This window comes from Kwoniella pini, chromosome 2 (genome assembly GCF_000512605.2).
Source record: "Kwoniella pini CBS 10737 chromosome 2, complete sequence".
Classification (NCBI taxonomy): domain Eukaryota; kingdom Fungi; phylum Basidiomycota; class Tremellomycetes; order Tremellales; family Cryptococcaceae; genus Kwoniella; species Kwoniella pini.
In genome coordinates this window covers 1,169,791-1,193,404 of record NC_091717.1, presented here as the reverse complement: position 1 = coordinate 1,193,404, position 23,614 = coordinate 1,169,791, and the positions used below count along the sequence as shown (strand labels likewise).

General features: G+C 42.1%; 8 protein-coding genes across 8 annotated transcripts; 4 read left to right on the top strand and 4 right to left on the bottom strand.

Moving 5' to 3' along the window:
* Positions 1–3: 3 nt before the first annotated feature.
* Positions 4–1,240, top strand: I206_101777 (uncharacterized protein; the record flags this gene model as incomplete). Its single annotated transcript, XM_019157961.1, has 4 exons — positions 4–52; positions 106–309; positions 362–702; positions 806–1,240. 4 exons carry the CDS (start codon positions 4–6, stop codon positions 1,238–1,240), a joined length of 1,029 nt encoding a protein of 342 aa, XP_019008574.1.
* Positions 1,241–1,709: 469 nt separating this feature from the next.
* Positions 1,710–3,115, bottom strand: I206_101776 (uncharacterized protein; the record flags this gene model as incomplete). Its single annotated transcript, XM_070202452.1, has 4 exons — positions 1,710–2,025; positions 2,406–2,416; positions 2,499–2,638; positions 2,695–3,115. The coding sequence occupies 4 exons, from the start codon at positions 3,113–3,115 to the stop codon at positions 1,710–1,712; spliced, it is 888 nt and encodes a 295-aa protein (XP_070058553.1).
* Positions 3,116–3,841: 726 nt separating this feature from the next.
* On the bottom strand, positions 3,842–6,243 carry I206_101775 (uncharacterized protein; the record flags this gene model as incomplete). The annotated part of the gene is made up of 9 exons (XM_019157963.1): positions 3,842–4,026; positions 4,084–4,363; positions 4,416–4,629; positions 4,693–4,778; positions 4,954–5,178; positions 5,262–5,630; positions 5,723–5,826; positions 5,884–6,010; positions 6,088–6,243. 9 exons carry the CDS (start codon positions 6,241–6,243, stop codon positions 3,842–3,844), a joined length of 1,746 nt encoding a protein of 581 aa, XP_019008576.1.
* Positions 6,244–8,796: 2,553 nt separating this feature from the next.
* I206_101774 (uncharacterized protein) lies at positions 8,797–11,453 on the top strand (the record flags this gene model as incomplete). The annotated part of the gene is made up of 5 exons (XM_070202451.1): positions 8,797–9,234; positions 9,288–9,439; positions 9,544–10,563; positions 10,627–10,674; positions 10,733–11,453. 5 exons carry the CDS (start codon positions 8,797–8,799, stop codon positions 11,451–11,453), a joined length of 2,379 nt encoding a protein of 792 aa, XP_070058552.1.
* A 773-nt stretch (positions 11,454–12,226) lies between these two features.
* On the top strand, positions 12,227–14,006 carry I206_101773 (allantoinase; the record flags this gene model as incomplete). Its single annotated transcript, XM_019157965.1, has 5 exons — positions 12,227–12,426; positions 12,506–12,803; positions 12,902–12,955; positions 13,024–13,773; positions 13,857–14,006. The coding sequence occupies 5 exons, from the start codon at positions 12,227–12,229 to the stop codon at positions 14,004–14,006; spliced, it is 1,452 nt and encodes a 483-aa protein (XP_019008578.1).
* A 300-nt stretch (positions 14,007–14,306) lies between these two features.
* On the bottom strand, positions 14,307–15,790 carry I206_101772 (argininosuccinate synthase; the record flags this gene model as incomplete). The annotated part of the gene is made up of 4 exons (XM_019157966.1): positions 14,307–15,358; positions 15,414–15,510; positions 15,568–15,647; positions 15,733–15,790. 4 exons carry the CDS (start codon positions 15,788–15,790, stop codon positions 14,307–14,309), a joined length of 1,287 nt encoding a protein of 428 aa, XP_019008579.1.
* Positions 15,791–17,067: 1,277 nt separating this feature from the next.
* On the top strand, positions 17,068–17,980 carry I206_101771 (uncharacterized protein; the record flags this gene model as incomplete). Its single annotated transcript, XM_019157967.1, has 5 exons — positions 17,068–17,182; positions 17,244–17,402; positions 17,474–17,616; positions 17,699–17,759; positions 17,868–17,980. The coding sequence occupies 5 exons, from the start codon at positions 17,068–17,070 to the stop codon at positions 17,978–17,980; spliced, it is 591 nt and encodes a 196-aa protein (XP_019008580.1).
* Positions 17,981–18,254: 274 nt separating this feature from the next.
* Positions 18,255–23,585, bottom strand: I206_101770 (uncharacterized protein; the record flags this gene model as incomplete). Its single annotated transcript, XM_070202450.1, has 15 exons — positions 18,255–19,631; positions 19,695–19,793; positions 19,852–19,993; positions 20,051–20,680; positions 20,732–20,839; positions 20,920–21,012; positions 21,074–21,187; positions 21,250–21,396; positions 21,454–21,714; positions 21,763–21,883; positions 21,946–22,060; positions 22,117–22,374; positions 22,447–23,223; positions 23,296–23,386; positions 23,461–23,585. The coding sequence occupies 15 exons, from the start codon at positions 23,583–23,585 to the stop codon at positions 18,255–18,257; spliced, it is 4,458 nt and encodes a 1,485-aa protein (XP_070058551.1).
* Between the last annotated feature and the right edge of the window lie 29 nt (positions 23,586–23,614).

Genomic DNA, 23,614 nt, shown 5'->3' with positions numbered 1-23,614 from the left:
TTGATGCAGCCCCATCAACAGTATGAAGATTCTCGATCCGATGACAATGAGGGTAAATACGTTAATCTCAGGTAAATGTAGTACTTGCGCTGATTCGACTTTTAGTAGAACGACTCACCAGACCAGCACCTCCCGAGCCAATACTTCCTCAACGAGGGAGTTCTTCACCTCCTGGGCTAACACTTGGCGCTGTCCCACCTTTGCCGAACGCCCTTGAATGGAATGAAGTGTTCGCCGAGCTCGGTGAACACAACACTTCAAATTCGGAAGTAGTTGGTGGAAGTGGCGAGAATGTGATGGCTGATAAATGTAAGCAGTCTCATCTTCACTCTGTGACGTTAGCTGATCTAGACGTTTAAAGTTACCCCACCACCTCCGGGGGGCGATGATCGAATGGAGGGGGAAGGTTCTCAGAATCCCCCATCACCAATACAAACACCTGGTGCTTTGTCACCCACTCACATAAGTCCTCTGGAGGAAGGTTCGGCTCCGAATCCTCCTGAGGCGACTCTGGCAACCACCCCTGTTCGGTCAGGTCTGCATGGTAAGACCGAACAGGATTCTCCTCTTCAATCTTTGGCCGGTAACAACATTTCGCCATTGAGAGACCTGAATGAAGAGGAAGAACTCAACAATGGCGGGGGAAAGAAGAAGGAGCAACCGTTACCTAGAAACTTTAGGCGAACCGAAGCATTCATTCGTGTGAGTTACGTTGTCTTGACTTAGATTTAATGAAAAATTGTTGTGGCCCGGTGATATTGTCGTTTCAAATCTATACTGTTAGCTGAAGTTCCTTTCTCTATAGGAGCATCATAAGGGAGAGGATATTGAAGATAGGGACCCACCTTGCGAAAGGTGTAAAGACCAATCATACAAATGTCTTGGTCCTCCTCGATCCCAACAACCAAATTCCAGATGTTGGACATGCTCGAGTATGAATTGTAGTCATTACCGAAAAGAGAAAACCAAAAGGTCTATAATCAAGAAAGCCATATCGAATCACGGAGAAACCGGACCCAGCAGTACTCTGGCTAATCGTCAGTTTGCTGAGATTGCTAGATACATAGCTCTGGTGGATGGTACCTCTGGTTCTGGTCGACAGTTCTTTTTTCAAGAGATCTCGAGACTTGCGAAATCGATCGGCATGACCTTCTCTTCGGTGACTGGCGGCAAGTACGATGCTGAGTATGATGAATCGAATGTGGGTGGATCGGGTAACGGTGGAGCTAGTGGTAGTTAGTAGTTCTGTGCGTATAGCTGATCATTCTCATGGACATTGTTTCTTGCTTTTGTATCACCAAATGGACACTCGAATAGAGATAGGATGCATAGGAACGCTACGATAAAGAACATTAGCATGTTGCTTGTTAGCGAGGAGGAAGGAAAAAGAATTACTGACTTATATACATGACAATTGGCAGAGTTACATACAATACTTATAAGATAATTTATCATTCAGACATGATTTGAATAAATAGTGAATGTATGTCGCCGAGAAGTGAATGCATGTCGCCGAGAGTTGATGCGTCGTAGACAGCGATACATTGATATGGCTAAATCGTGCTATATTGAGGCGACATATATGATTGATAATGAGTCGGCAAGGCAAGAAGGACAACTTCACGTGCGTGGATGATGTGCAGAAATCCTACGAATCTGGCTAATCGTGTCGGAATTTGACTAAAGTTGAAGAGTCTCGGCTAAAAGATTCAAGAACAGTCTACATTGGTAATAGGCAAGACAAGATTTGGGTGTATGTAGTCGATCAGGTTAATTCCAGGCGGCAGAACAATTGTTTGATTCTTCTTCTTCTTCTTAGGTTTAATACTTTTTTGAAGTCCCATTAAGTGCATGACTGCCAGTCGGGCAGGGTGATAGACGGCTTCGTCCTGCCTGTGATGAGGATCCATGCTAGATCTCTGCTGTTGTTCCAGTTCTTCCCTTCTTGCCGCTTGTTTGGCCTCTTCTTCGGTGTAAAAATCGAATGAAGTAGAGATGAAAAGGTTGTGCAGTATGACGCAGGCCCTGATCCAACATGTCACTCGACATTCATCGTCTCCGTCTCTAATCTTGATCCTAAGCCCTCGCAAACTTTGCCATCGACCTTTCATCAATCCATAGGTATGTTCTATAGCCACCCGTTGAGAGGAACATTTGATGTTGAAAGCCTCTTCATCTGGGGCAAGATTAGCTTCGCCATAACCCCTTTTGAATAGCGAGATACAGTAGTTGCGTGGTCGATATGCAGAATCTCTGAGAATGTTTTCATTGGGTGAGAAGAAGTCTTGAAAATTTTCGTTGATATATGATGTTTCAAATACTCGATTGTCGTGAGAGCATCCAGGAAATCCGCACGATAGGTATCGAATCCGCCGTTGATCGTCACAGACGCACATGATGCTTACACCATAACGACCTTTGTAGGAGAAGAAGTCGGCACCGTCAGGACGGCTAGGCTTTTGATCAAGGACGATTAGGCAACCATCCACGAAGCCTACACATCCTCCGGGAACACCGGCAGCTGCAATTTGGTCCGCTATCTCCCTTCTCTCTAATTTGTCTGGCCATAATATTACCTCATCTTCGAGATCTAGGAGAGCGTAAATGAAACGATCTGTCCATATATTACAAGTACCTTCTAGAAGCGCAAGAATGTCAGCTGAACTCAATTTCACTACCATATGAGTCACGTACCAGCGATATGAAAATGCTGATTGATGCAGACTGCACTTGCTCCCGTCCCATCATGACCAAGTCTCCATATTGCAACGGTGATTTGATATTTGGGCACGGCTTGAGGTCTCTTCCCGGTGGATTTGAAGATGGGATGATCTTGTAGCGTTGTCAATAAGTAGTTGAACTCCAGCTTGTTTATCCTCATGAACTTGCGGAATCCTTCATCTGGTTCCCTATGGAGTCGATCGATTCTGTCTTTGAAGTCTCTTTCGCGGTGCTTTAGATACCGAGATGGTCGACAGAGATATCTTCGAAGCTTGGAATCCAGATAGACGGCTGCTATGTCATCAAAAAGATCGTCGTCATCGAATGAGATTGCGTCGACCAATGAGTACTCCAGGTCGCGCTCGAAGGCGTCCTTGCTCTTCAGGCCTCCCATTGTGGTACTGTGTGAGCATGAAGCCTGATGTATAATGATTATTCACGGTAAAAGATAATTGTAAAATGGTAGCTGAACGCAGATATATAAATCAAAGCGTTGTGGACCAAAGGAGGTGAGGTGTACTCAAAGGTCACGTGGTTTTGGCTAGTTTGATTCCGCTTTGGCTAAACAGGTGGAGGTCTCGTCAAATTTCCAAAATCAAGAATTGAATACGCACGAAAAATAGCTCAAGCGGTATCGCGAAAAACGTGGCTTAATCCCCGACCGGGGATTACTTTGGCTAAAAATGACTCAAATGGCCAAATAAGAATTGAATACGCCTACTAAAGAGATCTAGGATAATATACGTACGCAAGTCCTTCGACCTTAAGGAGTCAAAGAGGAGTTCAGATTTGTTTCGAGTTTATCCACTGTAATTAGTATATTTAATATAACGGAAAATCAGATTTTTCCAATGGGGGAAATAAGGAATATCGATTCGTCATATCGTAGATCTTTTGATAACTGGGTAACTGATTGATCACAAAATTACGCTAAAATCACTTTTTTTCCGGAATGGTTTTCATCAACGCCATTTGGGGAACCGGGCGGGCCGGTCAATACCAATAACTAACTTATCTATTGAATCTTCCTATTTTATATCCGTCGTAATAGAGATAAATCCGATGTTATACGTGTTATGCATTTTCTTTTTTTCCCAATAGGATGCTATGATGTCACGGATTATAGGAATTCTAAACCAACTCCTACACCTAATCCCCTAGAAGTTCTCTCTCCTTTACGACCTATCAAAGGCACAGAGAAATTTAATTCTATTCTAATAGGTTCTAATCTATACATTAAGCCTAATCCAACTGATAAATTGGGTGATCGATATAATTTTGTAAGGTTATCACTCAAAGAACGAGCTATTATAAATCATCAGCTGATAGACCGTAATTAAGTGATTGTACATTGAGACAGACCTCGATCATATGCTACGACTTTTCCACCATTGATGAAACCGTGCAACTTCAATGGCCAATGTTCTTTCTTCGGTATAGGAGAGAAGACTGATAAACCTAAAGCCCAACTAAGATCTCCTCCTAGAGAATCAGGTCCATCTCTTCTACCTAATCCACCAACTGCCCAGCCTCGTATTGAATTGGGTCCACCTAAGTACGTCCTATCGGGTAAACATGTTGAGCCGAGGGAAGGTGAAAACAACGGCATGAGGAGAGTAGTCAAAGATGAGATCGAGTAATGCTATTGAGCATATGACATCAGCTAATTCTCGGACGGGATTAATTGTACTAACGATATCTGAGCCTTCATATAGAGCTCTACTGAGCTGAGACATTGTGGTAGACTTGAAAAAGTGAGCTTTGCTAGAAGATCCAGGTAGACCAGCGTATTCATGAGTAAATTTCAATAATCGACCTTTTGTGCCCATCCATAAATCGTCTCGGGTATCAGATGTCCAGGTATGAGATATCGAGGATTTCGTGGACGGTACAGCAAGTTCCCGTATCCTGCAGTAAATCACTTTTTGTCAACACCGCTAAGCTTCGTACCGTTCACGAAATATCGCTTACGAGACCGAAGCGTTGGGTGCGAGATGCTCTATAGCACGATTGACAAGCTCATATTGAAGGTCATGGATTCCCCATGGTAGAGTAGCCTTGAGGATGGGTCAGTAAATGATATATAATGAACAGTGCGAGCAAAAAAGAAGCTCAAGACGAGGCAAAGGTATCCCAGAGGGAATGCTCGAGAGAACCGAGGAACGACGGTCCAAATGAGGATGGGCCGAAAGATAGCTTCCTAAGGGCTTCGAAATAAGAAAAAAGACTTACACTCAATTTAGCTCGGGCTCCTTGTGTCCTTTCACGGTGACTCGCAAAAGCACTATTATCTCTATCCAGCGAGAAACCCGAAACGGCTAAAGATAAAAGCGGAGAAGCGAAAAGAGGAGTTGATAATGAGACTTGATATGCTGATTTTGTTTTGGTACCTATTGAAGCATTTCCTTCAAGGGATTCTGCACCTCCAAAAACATTCCGTATTCTAGCAGTAACGTTCTGATTCGATATTTCAAATATCAGCATACATGTTCGGAATTTCTTTTTCCATGTTGTCCTTTGGAGAAGATGTTTGAACTCACACCACCTCCTTCACCTCCTCCAACTTCTGTACCAGCTTTCAAGAATAACCTTCCCTTCTCCCTCAACTTGAGTACCATCTCTATTTCATCTGCATCACCTCCAATTTTCGGTTCAAATCGTACTCCAACTCTATCCATATCGTATATCCCGAATTCATTTAGATGAGCTATCAACAATTTCGTAGATAAGAGGATCTCATGTAGATTTGTGGGTAGTGTTGGAGAAGGGTTGAGCAAAGATGGTTTACTCGATGAGGATGATATAAAAGGCGATAATAGGGAATTTAAAAATCCTGGTCGAGTAGTTTTAGGTGGTGGTGCAAGTCGAATGGAAGTTAATCGTAATGGCCTATTCATGTTTTCGGAGACCTAACAAAGATGGTCAAGAGAATAAGTAGCAGTTCTATCTCGATGAAGCTGTAGTCGATGGGATGATAATCAGATCGAAATCAAGAACGTACAACATCTCCAACGCGACGTTGAGCTTGCTCGTATTCCCCCTTCAAACGTCTTTGAAACTCTTCTTCATGCATTTGACGTATCTTTTCCGGGTCATCGCTGATATCTATACGAGGTCACTGTTAGTTTCTTGTAACTCAGTCTGTTGATGGTCATAACACACTTTTTGACGGAGGAGTCACGAATGGTCTAGTTGATGACTCTGGTAATGAGATAGGTTGTTGACCTAAAGCAGTACGGAATATCGAGCGTGCCGAGAACGGTTCAATAGGAGGCGTTCTCGAGTCAACCTGTAGATGAGCAGGAGATCAGTCGCGTGTCATACCAATTATGAGATATAATGTCGAAAGCTATAGGATAGACTTACGACTGGGACTGTGTGATTTGATGAAGGCTCAACAACCGGATCATTCAGGCTAGAAGAGCCGCCTTCAAGATTACTTGACTCCGCTACAGACTTAGCTTCGACATCAATTTCCACAAATTTTACGGTCGGAGGACGGTCCTCTGCGTTAGGATCCATCTTGTTACCCTATATGAGTCAGGTGAGTGATTTGGTTACAACACGAAGACACACAAAGTATAGGTATATGAGCTAGTGTCGTCGAATATTTCAAGATTTCCGACATTGTCTTCCTCAAAAAACGTGGTAAGTTTCGGAGACCCCATGTCATCATATTCAGGCTTGCTGTAGCTGGCGTTCGGTTAGGCTTGCGAATAAAATTAGTAGTATTTAGCAGAATTATGTGCATTTGTTGTCCCATTCACGCCACATACGATACTTCAATTTCATCTTCTTGCAGTACATGAATGAGAGATACATGCTTTCCGTTCTACTCTAGATGGGTGGTCTGGCATTCACAGACAAGTGGACGGTGATCTGCTCAATTTGCGAATAAGATTTGGCAGAGAGGCCCGAAAAGATTCACATGTTCATGAACTTACGCACGACAGGTACAGACCCTAAAGGAATTCCATATTTTTGTTTATGGCGTGACGAGGTTTCACGTTAAAAATAGTAAATGATACGATGATACGATGATTCTCAGTCAGAAAGAGTAGGATTTGGAAGAAAAAGAAAACCCGAACGGGAAACAAGGTAAAATTACCTAATTAGGAAATATATTATGTATGGTATGAACAAAATCAAAGCCCTTGAGAAAAGGGTATCACAGAGACTTGCTTCGCAGCTGGTAGTAGGAATTTTTAGTCTCAGGTACCATATTCCCGTTCCTCTTACACATCTACATACTACACCAAAGAAATGAGAGTTGTCTGATCCGGATGCAGATATTATGGTCGTCGTTGATGCGGGGTTGTTTAGCATAAAAGATTGCTCATTTGGGGGCAGCATGTAGTGACTTGTACCAAGAGGATGGGAACCTCGTCATCATATGTATGCAGATGCTTCACGAAATAATTAGGAGAAACGAAGAGAGATACGATCTTATTAGGTCAACGCAGATCAGTTGAAATTTGTTTTTGTGTCTTTTATTTTTCCCTTAACTCGCAAGCTTTTAAGGCTAGAACAAATCGGAAAAGCCTGTTTCCTTATTTAACCTGATTTTTTCCCTTAAAATCTCACTTTTTCCTCTTCCTCTTTACACTCTTAATATTCCTACTACTACCGTACTAATCTTTTACTCTATTCCGTTCCCCTTCTTATAGAAACTTACGATAGGGAACCCCTTTATTTTGGTTGTTAAACTGATACATTCGTTAATTATTTTATTGGAAGCTCAGAGCCTTTACTTCATAAGCTTGACCCGTAAACCATAAACTTGTACCTAAAATAGAAGGATTCGGCGCTGTTCAATAACGATTATAGCGATTCATCATCAAAAGTCAAATATCGAAAACAACCACACGCACCAATCGACTTAAATCGGTAATTCACATACATCTCACACCCTCCTCTTCTATTTCGCACTATTTTTGACATCTTAACTATTGACTATCAGACCTCGATACGAACATCGCTCAATAGCTATTGACTCAATCGAACGACGCGTTCAATCCAGAATCGTTGTGACAGAGAATCATCAAGGAGGAATATTGGATTGTTCGGACTTTCGGACATCACAGACACCCATCAAATCATAATATTTAGGAAAGATATCGTCATAAACATCTTCGCACAGTCCCTCAAGAAGTAATAATAAATAAGGGGAGATCATTGGTTAGACAGTTAAAAAGCAGCTTACAGTATCAGGTGAAAACATGTTATAGTAGTGAAAGACATCAAGGTGAGTTCCCTCGACAAGTATACAGGAATGATACGATTTCCGCTTTCCTACCTTTCTTTTTGACTCGGTTACTGCTTGTCAATGCACTTTCCCCTCGGATCATCTGCCAGCTCTCTGTGCAGACCGCCGGACAGATTTATTAGACTTGTCAATTACGGGTGGAAGCTGATATGACAGTAACACCATAGAATCAACTCTAAACTCACCATACACACTCATCAAATACATCCTTGATCAAATCGATTGGGTGATTTGCGCGTCTCGTGTCTCTATCAATATAACAGACATCCTTTAGATTTACGTCGGATTGGATATTCACGTCCATCTGGGATCTTAGCATAGCAAGCGAATTGTTCTCAGACCAACTCCTTTCCGGTTAAGAAGACGTCACTCCGGTTGATCCTTGCTTTTGGACCTTCGATTCATCTAGATTGTCGGTAAAAAGGGCATAAAAAGGAACAAGGTGGTCTTTCAGACGTATCGGACTTTTAGGTGCAATCCTTTCTCAACCTAAACTTGTAAGTCAAAAGAACCGTCTCTTCGGATTATCAAAAGCGTTTTCAGGGGGGTTATTGGAGTACGCCGAGTGCATGCCATCTTTGATGTATGATTACAATGAGTCATCGTTGCCAAGGAGGAGCTATAAGATGGTCAAAGACGGGTTCGTCGTCATGGAGAAGGTCAAAAGTCGACATGAAGTCTTTAACTGATCGGGAATAATGGAAATCATCTGTCATCCACTTCATATTTCGTATACCACAACCATTACACGTGATGATGAGCTTACTAGACCATTACAATAGCCTATATAACGAGATTTGCTTTCTATCATGTCTGTCCCAATCCCTCACGGATATATACAAAACAACCCAAATGAGGTATTCATAAATCAATCTCCATCACAAGCTGGACCAAGCAATTATGCAAGACCACAACCTGCTCAAGGCGTACCAGCACATCTTCAAGGTCCACCACCTCAAACCCCCTTTTACCCTATGAACGGTCATATACCTCCCGGGTATCCTGTACAGATTGATCACTTTCAAAGTATTCCTCAACAACCATTCATGGCACAACATCCGACACATGGTATGATGCCACATGGTCAGCCTGGACTAATGTATCCAGGTGTAGAGATGAATGGCGGACCGGCAGTATTGCCAAATTTTCATTTTGGTTCTATACCTCAGGGCGGGCCATTCATGGACGAGTGGGCAGAAGGAGGAATGGGTCATGAGGGTCAGGACATGGTGTACAGCAATCTCGAGGTGTGTCAAATTCTTGTTGTGAATCGAAGTAAATTTGCTGAAGTGAATAACAGGTCAAGCACCGTCGAAGAACTACTCCGGATCAGCTCAAAATCCTAGAATACTGGTATGATATCAACCCAAAGCCCGATAATGCTTTAAGGGAACATCTTGCGGCTCAACTAGGGATGACCAAAAGGAATGTACAAGTATGGTTTCAAAATCGGTGAGCATCTTCTTTCTATTCATACTCTTCTGATCTCGTCGAAATTGGATATCGTCTCATCGCCGATCGGCTCCCGCTGACTTTGGCATTTCCCGCTTCCACAGACGAGCCAAAATGAAAGGATTAGCCAAAAAGGACGAAAAAGGAGATGACGATGATGACGAAAAGACTCCTGAGAACTCATCGCCAAGTCAAGAGCGGGTGACCAGACCAATGATGATCACGCCAATGGGCCCACCTATGGGACCTCCTCCTATGGCTCGACGAGCATCTTTGGCTAACGGTGAAGCCGCCAAAATTGAGATGTTCGTCGCCAAGCGAGCTGCTGCAGCCAATGGTCTCAATAGAGGGCTGCGGGCTCCCGGATTTGTTTCCCCTCAAAGGTCGCCCTTGATGGGTCAAGCTTTCGCCGCTAGAAGACAAAGTATTCCGTATCCTACACCTATCACTGCTGGACCAACCGGTGGACCAAACGTGAACGGACCAGGCCCAAGTCCGAAAATCTCGCCTGTAGTCAGAATGATGCCTTCCGCTTTACATCTCACCGCTATGAGGAATAACACTAGAAGAGCAAGTATGCCCGGTGCTGCTCAGTTGATCTCCAGCGGTCCGTTTACCCCTCCTAGATTGGTCACCAATCAACATCAAGTCGGATTGCCAAGGGAACTTGGCACGATCAGAGATGATGATCATTCCGGCGGTGTGGACGGACAGCAACAACAGCAAATGTCGTTTGACCCGAATAGTGCGGGAGGAGGAACATTTACGACGCACTCAAGCAACGTGTTCGATCTTTCGAATGGTCTCTCGCAACCATCATTCTTAGCATCCAATGCCTCTGCAGGGTACAATACATCTATACCGTTCTCACCAAACTCTCCGTTACCCAATCCTGCTTTCTCCTTCGGCACCGAAGGTCATCAGCAACAATGTCAAAGTCAAGGTCAACAGATGCAACAACTCAACCAGATACCTATACTAAGTGAAGCTGAAGCTGCAAGCCAACAACAGCTGTTCCTCGCTTTCCAACAGAGAGGCAGGATGGGCTCTATCGCTTCAATAGGCACCTATACGACTGATAATGGCAATGGGACGGATTTAGAGGATACGAGTTTAGGAGATTGGTTGGCTCAAGAAAGCAATGCTGGATTGGGTTCCAGTGCAGCAGTGGATGGTCAAGGTCAAAGGGCGGACGGACCAGATGGTTTCGATCCCGATGCTAGGAGATCATCAGCGTGAGTCTGATGGCATTTGTTGCTTCTCTGCAATGTAAACTGATCTTTGTCACCCAAGTCCTGCGGACTTACTGCACCAAATCGGAATAATGGGTCTCAATAACACTCAAATCAGACCTTCTCCACTGGGAAGCCACTTCACATCCGACAACTATAATGCCGATAGCTCTGCCTTCGATCCTAGCCAATTATCGACCAGTGGTATAGGGATGACATCGGCAGATTTGGATCCTTCTCCAGTATCCATGTCGTCTATGCCTTCTTCGTCAAGTGGAGGCGTTTCCCCCACAGAGCATCATCTATTCAGTCAATCTCATTCTCATGGTTCTTTCAACTTTCAGCAGAATACCTCAGCCAATGATCATCCTCAGCCTGTTCGTTCAATCTCTCTGCAACAATTCCCCTCTTCCGCAATGACCATGGACTCTAATTTGACAAACCCTCAAACACATTCTCAATCTAATTCTTCAGTCTCACCTTACTCAGAACACTCTTCTGCTCCACCGCCGGATTACGCTCAACAGCTTCTCGGACAATCTAATGGCTTTTTCCAAGGGTACCAACAACCACAATCGAGGGACCACACTAAGACCTCCAATCATTCGTCAACCACACCTAAACACAATTCTGTGCATCAATCAAACAAAAATCATCAACAGCCTCAAGATGCTATCTCCGGTGGCCAGAATCAAGGACAGACTGCAATCTCGAATGAGGACAAAGATCATTTCAGCTTCTTGGAAGGATTAAATGGAGATACTGTGGACATTTTAGTTTAGATACATATATATCTTGAAAGTACGCCGGAGATTTTGGATGTATGATTGACGGAATTTTGAGTAATCGAGCGGACATTAGACAATGGACAGTGCAAGACACGCGTACGCTGAGTGGAGACTAGTATATCAAAATCACATATCATCATCTTTTTTGGGGAAGGAGTTTATTTTCTTCTCACATCTTTCGTTGTGATCAGAAATTGAAGTTCGTTGTGATCAGAAATTGAAGAGGCTTTGTAAAGTATATATATACATGTAGAAATTAATCTTACTGCCTGGTATTAGGTAGCATGTGTAATAGATATGAAGTATAGTATCATTATCTTTTTATTGTAGTAATATTTGAAAACACGCTCAAAGGACATGTTATTCTTAATTACACGGATCAAAATGTGCCTGAAAGGGATCTACTAGTAGCTGAAATCATGCGTTCTTATCTTCGGTTAATATGATTTGTTGATAAGCCAACCAATGATAAGTAGAATCTTTATTCGGATTATCTTTGTTATCGTTTGTCCTATATCATTATGAACATGTATCTTTCCTTGAATCAGGGATTATACTGATGCGCTAAGTTCATAGACATGTGATTAATGTGTTTGGCTCATCTATGATATATGCTGGATTCGTTGTAGAATAATTGTATATAGACAATCGTAATTTATTATAACACGGACAGTGATTTGATTGCGATCTCCAATCAGTCTGAACTTGTCATCAAAAGTATCACTAGGAGACATATATTCATAAACAGAATTCTCAGTCAACCGAAAATGGTTAAACGACAAATCATACTTGCTCCTCAAGCTTTATTACCCTCCAAAGATGATCCTCAAGCAGCCACAATCGAGATTGACCTTTCATTAGGGACAATAATTTCTATCAAAGAAGGTATAATACCTCCTCTACAAGAAGAGGATGTTGAAATTATAAAAATAGAAGATGATAAGATTGTATTACCAGGTTTGATAGAGTAAGTTTTGATTTGTATTTGGAGGGGAACGTCGAATTGTCAAAATTAAAGCTAAAGTTACCTTTTTTGTTTTTGAAAGTACACATGTTCATTTAAATCAACCTGGAAGAACAGAATGGGAAGGTTTTCAAACTGGTACTTTAGCTGCAATTTCAGGAGGAGTAACAACTTTAATTGATATGCCATTAAATTCAATTCCACCTACAACAACATTAAAAGGATTAGAAATTAAAAGAAAAGAAGCTTTAAAAATTGGAATTAATTCAGATTTAGGTTTTTGGGGTGGAATTATACCTGGAAATCAAGGAGAATTAGTTAATATGTTAAATAATGGTGTTAAAGGATTTAAATGTTTTTTAATTGATTCTGGAGTTGAAGTAAGAATCTTTCTTTATTCAATTTTGAAATGGTCGATGTGAGATATCGAGGTTTAAATTGGAACTTGATAAGCTAAAGCCAATTCGATTTTTAACAGGAATTCCCTCATGTTGAAGAAGAAGATTTAATAAAAGCTTGTGAAGCTTTGAAAGTGAGTGAATACATTATTGGAGATTTAATTAGTATACGTTAAATTGATTTTGAATTTATCGTAAATAGGGAACCAATGCTTTGATTCTTTTTCACGCAGAATTAGATGATTCAAATCCTTGTATTCCAACTTCAACGAAAAATGAGAATTCTCATTCACATTCACATAATCATTCTTCTTCTTCTTCTTCTCAATCATCTTATAGTAAATTTTTAGAATCAAGACCTGAAGAATTTGAATTAAAAGCACTTAAACTTATAATTAAATTTACAAAATTATATCCAGAATTAAATTTTCATATAGTTCATTTATCTTCTTCAAATGCTATTCCTTTAATTAAAAAAGCAAAATTTTCAGAAAATATTAAAAATTTAACAATTGAAACATGTTTTCATTATTTATGTTTATCTTCTGAATTAATTTTAAATGATGATTTTAAAACAGAATTTAAATGTTGTCCACCAATTAGATCAGAATTAAATAGAAAAAGATTAATTGAAAATTTATTAGAAGATTCTTCTAAAAATGAAAAAAATGAAAATATAATAAATTATATAGTTTCAGATCATTCACCTTGTATACCAGAATTAAAAAAAGGTAATTTTTTAGAATCTTGGGGAGGTATTTCTTCTTTAGGTTTAGGTTTAAGTTTATTATTTAATGAAATTGGTAATAAAATTAAATTAGGTAAATTAATTAATTTTTTATCAATAAATCAAGCAAAACAAGTAAATTTAAAAAATAAAGGTGAATTAAAAATTGGTAATCAAGCTGATTTTATTATATTTAATCCAAATGTAAAATGGACTGTAACTACTGTGAGTATTCAATAAAAGACAATTTAATATTTTTAATTTTAACTGGATAAAAAAACTAAATGACAATGAAAATGAATGTATAGGAATCTTTATTATTCAAGAATAAAATATCTCCTTATATAGGTAAAACATTGAAAGGAAGGGTAGAAAAGACTTATCTTGCTGGTCAACTAGTATGGGATTACGAAAAAGGTATCGATGGAGCTGTTTTATCTCAAGGAAGATTGTTGTAAATTGTAATAGACATTTCGCATGATTCGTCCCAGGTGATGCTGAGGTACAATGCCATGCACATTGCATATCTGATCATTCCTCATCGAGATGGCAATCCTTTGAGCATTTCGTTCCGGAACGATAGCAACAGAACGAACTCGACTCCGAGCCAAGTTATCTATATTCGCTTCGATGCATGATTAAATTTTCATGTTTATATACAAATTTATCTAAATTATGAGAAGACCCAAACAACTATATTTAATTAACTAAAATTTAACCCGTTCCATTTCGTATCCTCTATTATCGATATCTATCGTTTACTCTCGGTGGTAAACGTCTTTTGGTGTAACACCACCTTGACCTCGCTTAACGTTTTGTCGACCCCAAGCTTTGATTCGAATAGAAGAGATTTCAATGAAACCAGAAGTAGCGGTAGGTTCGAAACCACCCATTTCGTCCATTGAAGAGAATTTGGCATCGTATAATCCCTCATCGGCATCTCGTCCTTCTACAATAACGTTTCCTTTGTATAGTTTCAATCGAACTAAACCGTTAACTGTCTTTTGAGAAGCTGGAATAGCAGCAGTAACGAATTCTCGTTCAGGAGAGAAGAAGAAACCGTTGTAAAGGATTTGAGAAAGTTCTCTGGTAATGAATTGATCTCGAAGAGCTCGAACATTTCTGTCTAAAGTCAAACCTTCCAAATCCATGTGAGCTACTCGAAGAATGGTAGCTGCTGGAGATTCGTAACAACCTCGAGATTTTACACCAATGAATCGGTTCTCGACAATATCTATTCGTCCTACACCGTGTCGTCTAGCAAGGGCGTTCAAGGTAAGGAAAATTTCGACGGCGTCGGTGACTTCCTTCTTGTCGGCAGGGAAAGTGACCTTTACAGGAAGACCTTTGGCGAATTCAATATGAACTTGTTCAGGTTGTTCAGGGGCTTTTTGAGGGGAAACGGTAAGTTTCCACATGTCATCTGGAGGAGTTTGATTAGGGTCTTCGAGAATACCAGCTTCGTATGAGATGTGGAAGAGGTTCTCATCGGTAGACCATGGTTTGGCAGCGGTTTGAGTGACTGGGATACCGTTTTTAGCGGCGTAGTCGAGAAGAGCAGTTCGACCAGCGAATCGCTCGTAGAATTCAGGTAATCGCCATGGAGCAATGACTTTGATGTTTGGAGCAAGACCGTAAAAGGCGAGTTCGAATCGGACTTGATCGTTACCTTTTCCGGTACACCCATGGGATACAAAGTCACAGTCTTCCTTGACGGCAGCTTCAATCATGCCTCGAGCGATAACTGGTCGAGCTAGGGAGGTACCAAGGAGGTAGACGTTCTCGTAAATGGCGTTACATTGAACAGCGGCTGTTGCGAGGTTAACAATGAGCCGGGTCAGATCATCACATGTCAGATAACTCACGGTAAATAAGCTCCTCGACAAATTCTCTCTTCAAGTCAGCAAGGTGGAATCCAACAGCACCACATTTCATAGCCTTAGCTCGAGCAGCTTCGAAGTCCTGTGCTCAACATATCAGGATTGGCTCTGAAGGTGTGGTATGATGCAATTGGCTTACTTCTTCTTGTCCGACATCGGCCATGTAGGCGACGACCTCGTAACCTTGCTCTATAAGCCAAAGAAGGATACAAGAGGTGTCTATAATGGAATTGCGAACAGATACATAAGCTCATGCGGGCTTTGCGAGATATGATAGGGTGGGCAAGGTGAGAAGGTGACTCACCAAGACCACCAGAGTAAGCAAGGATGACTTTCCCCTTCTTCTCACCGGAAGCTACCATTTTGTTTTGGTTTAAAAGTTATAAAAGCTGCATATCATGGGTACAAACGAAAAAGAACAAGAATCAAATCATCCAGCAAACACAGACATAGAATAGGTTTGAGAAGAACCAAACGTCAGCTAATATGATCTTTAATTCAATCTGTTTGATATGATATGCGATGATAGCGAAGGTAGAATCAGACATCCAAGGAAGAAAAAACTTCAAATTAGCATCGCCTAATTCCCCCAATCTTGATCTACCGACTGCAACAACCAAAACCGCAAATCTAGTAATCCCGAAAGATGTTCGATCTGGGTCATATATGGTCGAGCCCAAATTCGAGGAATTCCCAAACGCTCAACGAGAGGTTCAACTCGGAACGGAGGGGAACTACAACTCAGTTATGGAAGTGAAAGAAGATCAGGAAGAAAAAGGAACAAACTCCCCGCGAAAGGAGGACGCGTTCAGTGGAAACTGCGTATGGTTTTAAAAAACATTTCATCATTCAAGGGGGGATTTTGTGAAGGTGACAAGTGATTTGTGAATGTTGGAAGGAGACTTGGACTTACAGAGATAAGTAAAGAAAGAAAGTCGAGAATAGTCTATTTGATCAAGCACGAATACCTGGTCAGCACAAGCCTTGATTTTCGTTTTCAAAAATTTGATTTGATTGATGAATGAGATCAGACAAAAGCGCTGGCAAGCGCCAATAGCTCGTCTTCTGCAGAACAGAAGAAGAGGATCCAGACACACTCCCGCGAAGGAGGGTCCTAACTCGTTCGCCATGGTCGATTAGACGGGGAGAGAATAGAAGGTCATCTTTTCGATAAATGAGGGGTGGGCTTGCTGCGTAAAAGCAGCGATGGATTGGGAAGTGTTACGGAACAGTCATGTAGGGATCAATAGAGAAGAAGGCAAGACTCACCTGTATGACCTATTCTACTAATTGTTTAAATATACGAAGACGAGAGTAAAAGAGAAGAAGAAATAACGAGGGATAAAGTAATTTATGTATTTAATTTGTCGCTTGACCATGTCGCAAAATTATTAAATTATTTTATGGATTGAGAGATGAGTCGGTTAAACAGCAGATAAGCTAATAAAATATAATCCCGAATGAATCCGAGAGTGGCACTGTTGTTTTGTTATTTTGTCCGGTGGAGGTAGACCACGCTCATTACCATTCATCTCGGCAAGATTCGCTCAGATCGAATCAATCTATTCTACTTCTTACAGTCAAAGTAGTCATATTTGTAGTATATACAACATCGAATAGTCAGATCATCCAAAGTAAAATGCCAGCACCACCATTTGGAACAGCTTCAGCTTATACAGATTCTTTTCCCGCTGCACCACCGAAGCAAGTGACCGTAACGGCGGAAACATGTTTTAACCTTTCTGTCTTTCGAGGTGAGTATTATTATTGCATCAGAACAAGACCTTACTGTTTACCCTCATACAATATGAATAGATATGGTACGTCAATATAGAAAACTTGATGATCAAATCATCATACGTTTAAATCGAGCACAAGCTCAATTAAGAGATCAAGATCGATTACAATCTACATCGAATTCAACAAATAATGGATCGGAAGGAATGTGTGTTAAATTATGGCAAGAAATGATGGGTTAGTTATGATTGCCAATCACACATTTACTTATTAGTGAAAGGCTTTAGCTGATGAAATGTTGAGAATAGCTGGTTGGGCACATAGACAAACTTTGTTAACTTATTGTTCAACAACTCTAAAAGAAAGTTTAAATCATAAGAATGAAATTGATCAAAATCCAAATCTAAATACTCCAAAATGGGAAAGAGGAATTAAAGAAGAAGAAGTTTTAGTATGTCTCAAAGCATCAATAATTTTCAGTCAAGTCATATATAATCCAGAAATGAAAAAGCTGACTTATGTCTTTATTTTAGGTTGATCAATTGGAAAGTGAAGAAAGTATAGAAGCTATTATACGTAAACGGACGTTAGATGGTAAGTAGTTTCACATCTACTGTAGATACGGGAGAACGATACTTGCTTTCTCGTTAAATCAGAGGAAATTTAACTTACGATTCGTATTTCATTGCATTTGCCACTTAGCTTTCAAATCTCGATGTCAATTTTTTTCGCCTGCTCCGTCAGACACAATAAGCAAATCATGGTGGGATTTAGCAGACCATGGTAAAAAAGGAAAAGGGCCAGATTTATCATAATCAACAGTTTTGAAGTCAAGTCATATTATCAAGGTCGATATCTTCTATACACCTCTCATCGGTCAATTATCATTTTCATCCTGTTGTATTTCTAGTTAGTGTAAATCCGAGCCACGCCAGTGATTCGTATGCTATTGGTAATCATGCATACATGGTAAGGAACCAATATCGGTTGCAGAATACCGTTACATTCGTTATAGCGCTTCACAACAAGTACGGGGCATATACTCATCATCATTACCTCATTCGTCATAAGAATAAACATGATATCTATCTAATCAGATTCTATATCAATAGCCTCCTCTTTAGTTGTTCCTCTCCCAAATCCTTGTTTATTTGGACCTTTACCTTTCGTCGACCCTTTGGTCGTACTAATAGCCGTTTTGGGCTTTTTCGTAACTGGTAATTTAGATTGAGACTTTTCAGTTGATAGCATTCTTTTTATTGATTTCGACTTTGAGCTGTATTGATGTTTGACAATCGGACTGGCTTTAGCTGGAAGGTTTTCAATGGGTTCTTGCTCTTCTTCATCGGATGTCAAAGATGTTGGTGATTTATCCTTCTGTCCCAAATGTTGAGAAATGTCACTAGCTACAAATACTTGATCATCATCGAGCGCTTGTTCTGAGTTGTCGAAATCAAGAGGATCTTTAGGAGGATGAGCAGGTTCAATTCGTTCTTGTTGATTCGATGGTTGTCCTGGTACGAATCGACCTAAGTTGTCGAATGGACTGCTTGTGACATGAAAATTATTATTGCGGGGGAGTAAAATGGGATCTTCGGATCCCGATAATCCTGAAGGTAACAACCCTGCGTTCAACGTGCTAGAAGAAGCAGGAGGAGAATCCTCTGTATCCAAATCTGCTAGCGGGTTTCTTCGTGGTCTCAGATGTTCCACTTCTCGATAAGCAGTCTCCCCTTCTTCCGATGCACGACCTTTCCTGATAGGAGAAGTCGAAATTGCATTACGTTGCCGAGTGATTGGGCCCTCGGTCCTGTATTGCGTCGATTCAAACGCATGCCTCCTGTTCTGTACTATCCCAGTATCTATAGATCTAAAACTTGGTGAAGTGTGAGCTTTCTTATCATGAACGCTGGTGAAGGTACCCTGAAGAATTTCATGATCTGAGGGTGCGGGAGATAGGGATTCACTCTTCGTAGAGGTTTTGATTTTCGGGTCGATATCGACAGTGGAGCTTCGTCTTCGTCCGCGTTGGTCGTCTGAAGGTGTTGTAGACCATTTGGGCTTAGTTGCGGGCGGCGATGGGGATTGAGCTTTTGGTGGCTCGGGCTGCTGAGTTACGGGGGTTGGGAAAGCACCCGGAATCGGGTCAAAGTTCGGCTCTTCTTCCGATGGTAATTCATGGCCATTGGCATCAGGCACCAGCAATATCGATTCAGGTTGTGAGTTGACAATCCTACCTTGCTGTTGTTCCAAGTTCTCTACAGGCATGTCATCTGGTTGCTCGTTGTCCTTCGAGACTTCATCAGGCGGTTGAGAAGCTTTGAATAGTTGATACTGCTCTGCCAAACTTTGCAGTTGACCTTCCCAAGTACTCCGCATATTCTCGGTGTCAGAAGCATTCCAGACTTCAGCGCGTTCTTGTATCCACGCCTCACGGTCCGGTGCATTCGAATAAGGAGCTCGGCGCTAAAAGTACCTTACAATTCAGCCATACACCAATCATGCCAACCGTCTGGTGAAGAAGCTTACCTGAACGAATTGCAATATTTTAGTGGGGTTTTGCAAAAATTGCTTGGCGTAGTGTACGACATATATACCACAATCGTAAAAGTTAGGTTGTTGTGGTACCTATAAGAAAGAGTCAATGGCATAAGTGTTGGCTCATTCTAAAGGACGCTCGACTCACTCGTCCTTCCCAGTAAACCGCATCGGACGTTTTGTAGTCAATTCCCTTCTTATCCTTAGCTTCGTACCTGAGCCATGAGTTCAAATGTTTCCCGACAGCTGCATGAGGGCCACCAAGAGAATCAAAGGTGATAATCCAGGTTCTGTGAGATCTGTCAGCCTATGCGTTCTCATTGCCTCAAATTCGGCTTCAAACTTACTTTTCACTCCCAACAATTTCAGCATCTGGGTGTTTTGTTCTAACCTGCGAATGACCCGTGCCTATCTTTTCCGTTGTTGGATTCTGAAGGTGGCTGTTCTGCTGGGCGATAGCTTGCAATGTAGTCGAGATGATTGGACCACCTTCTCCGACAAGGTCAGGTTCCGTCTCTTGGTCAGAATTGATATCCATGTTCCCAACACCAGTAGATACCTCTCTCATGGCTTCTTTTGCTGTGTGCTCTGGTTGACCATTCCGTATACCTTCGTTGTCATCGTCATCTATACAATCTAATGGGTCTTTTGAGATGTCGTTCACATCGTTCATGTCCACATCAGTTGATTGACAACTTGTCGCAGAATTAGGTTGGTCAAACAGAGGAGGAGTTCCCTGACTGCGCTGGGTTTTGGCATCTCCTGCTTCACTATCAAGATCATTTAGGTCTTCGTCCGTCCTATTTCCGGGCGCTGTTAGCTGCTCTTCGACACTAGAAGCATCTCCAGCATCATTTTCGGCCAGAGCCCGAGTGACTGGTCGGTGAGCATTGCTGTCAGGCATTGAGGAATTCCCTTCGGCATTCGGTCGAAGTATACCTTTGGGGTTCACAATGACGGCGAGATACCAATGAAAGCTGAATCGAGTTATCAGCTATTAGATCTACCAGTACAGGGATGACGCTTACTTCTCGTTGATGGGGACTACTATAAAATCCTTTTCGAAGATGTCTTTGCCTTTACTCCATTTGCGAACGGACTGATAGCCAGGCCAAAATTCCTGGTCTTTCTCAGGTCTAAACGGATGTCATCAGCAAGGATCATGTGTCGAATACCATATGAAACAAGCTGGCAGATGACTGGAGATGACACTTACCTTTTAGATCTGTCTGCCAGCCTTTCATAAAAGAACGAATTGAACAGATGTATTGTGCTCTGTATCTCGACGTTGAGCTCATCAAGCATTTTTCTTCGATAGCCAATGAATTCAGCGATGTAATCACCATACGGCCAATCACGAGGTTGCTTACCGTAAGCCGAACTCCAGTAAAGTGTCATTGAGAAATTCTCCTGTTTCTATACGTTGAGCATCACCAACGGTGATCGTGACCTCTGCTCGCCCAGTTGTAGGATACGGAAATAGACTGATCGAGGATCCATTTTTAGCACATGGCGCTCGCGACAAGTGACTAAAGGCTGAACCTACAGATCACTTCGATTACCTTTGAACCGTGACACAGGTTTGGGCTTAGCAGGGGCAATCGCGACCGAGGTTTCGGGCTCTGACTCGTCATAATTGATGGTCGCCCCACTGTGCCGCGTACGACGGGGTAGAGGTTTGGGAGCCGGTAGACTATAACAGCGAAAATCATTTAGCTTGATACAGCGGGCGATCATTGCCGAAACATACAAAGGCAATTTCCCTTGATTCGGATCATCGACTTGTCTGTCTCTCTTTGCGCTCCTCGATTGTGGTGTTTCTTCATCTGAATTATCGTTGATCAATTTCCTTGGGGCTTTCGTTCGAGCTTTCGGTTCTTCAGCCTCTAGGCGATGGGTAGTCGCATCGGCTGCTTTTCGAGGTTTCGACTCCACTTGCTTACGTGCATCGCGGCCTCGCGGTTCTGCAGGCCGACCGATGAATTCTCGCATCGCATGACATGCTGGCAGGCTAAGACAATATCAGTAAACAAAGCATGGCTGAGACAGAACTGCTCACTCCAGTCTATCAACCTTAATCTGTTCATCCAGTCTATGGCGAAGTGTATCGAGGAAATTCTTTGAAGCTGTTGTCTCTATGAAGATTACCAGTAGGGTGGAGGTCCCCTCTACATGTGGTTCTGCAATAGTATTCGAGTCAGATGTTGGTGATCCTCAACACGCAGATCTGATCGGCACGTACCTTGGTACCCATGTTCACCGAAGCGTTCAATATACTTGCTGAAGGGGTATCGATGGTTGAGAGGTATGGTCGCTACATCCAACAAGAGGAAGGGATGGTCTTGGTGGGAACATATCTAACAAAGAAGAGTCCAGTGAGCCTACGACGCACATTGGCCGTTGGACTACTTACCTGTGCCGCGCCTACTGTGTCAAGAGGGATCTCCCAGAATTCAGATTTGAGTCCGGAATAGCTGTTGAGTTGAAGTCTGTTTCCTGCGAGTCTCAGTGAAGCGCATTCGATCGACTGACCAGTATTAAAGCGAGCTGTCTTTATATCTGCTGATGCTTCTCGGTTGCCTACTCCAGATGATGGAATTGTCCCAGTTGACTGAGGACCAATCCTGTCTTTCATGGTTTTCTTAACGCTCGCCTGCTTTTTCACAGATGGCTTTGGCCAGCATCAGTCACCTTGCTGATTTGATTTGATTTGATCTGAATTATGCAGATATGTCAAACTCACTTCCGGCGGTACATTTCCGTTCTTATCTCTCATTGGCCTATTTCTCGTCATCCTCGGTTTATCATTTGTAGTGAGGTGCCGGTTGATGGTATCTAATTGACGTTTCTCCGGGGATTTTCGCCGCTTCTCCGGTGGTATCGGCTCAGGTAGTTCCACGGCATGAGTTTCTACCACTTCTACGTCTGAGTCGTCCTTGAAAACTCCGTTGGGATCCTTGATCTCATCATCAACTATGAGAGTCGCTTCGTTACCGTGACACTTGGTTGGACTGCTGCCGCCGTATTCTGGCATCCTCTCTTTTCCTTTCGCTGAAAGGGGCAAGCGTGGAGGGCCGGGCAGGTCGTAGTTGGTGGGAGGCCGATGATGCGAGTTGTACTCGGCTTCAATACTGCTTCTGCGATGTTGACCCGAGGTAGGAGGTTTCGCAGGAGAAATACTCCGCGAGTTTCTGTGTTCTTGGTACACGATCTCGGCACCATCAGAATCCCCAGCACTGTCCATAATACCACGAGATTCACGTCGCTGCCGTTGAACATGAGGTGGTTGCTTAGAGGGGCCAGCGCCACTCGGCGTGGAGGAAGCTACAGGTTGGAATTCAATATGGGAAGTTTCATGGAGATGTATGGGTATGGTGGCGCGTTGTCCTATACTCTGTTTAAGGCTTCCTGAGTTTGGGCCGCCTCGAGCTAAAGGTCCTCTACTACTATTCACCTGTTTGGTCTGCGAAGTGAATGATCCCATAGTGTTTCTACCCGGATTGAACGGCGAAGATCCAGTCTGCCATATAAAACAAGATCGTCAGCTCAGATACGATCAGATGCTATATAAGCACTGAATAACGGTATATACCTTATTTTCCTGATTCTTCTTTGTTCGCACACGATTCATGTTCTCAAACGGCAGTTTAGATTGCGATGTTAATTGTGTATTTTCCGATGACCTGATGTTGAACTATTAGCGCTGTAGGTATTGTCATTGCACAAAAGAGGAATTAAGCTCTTCACTATGACTAACCTGCCGGTGACGGGTTGATCATTTGCAAAACGCTCAGACCTCCTTCTGTTATTATGAACGACCCTCTCTTCTTCGTCTTGACTTCGTGATGGTCCAGGAGGTTGATGTGTAAATAATTGCTCCATTTCAGTATGACCCAGTCTTATGAGCAGAC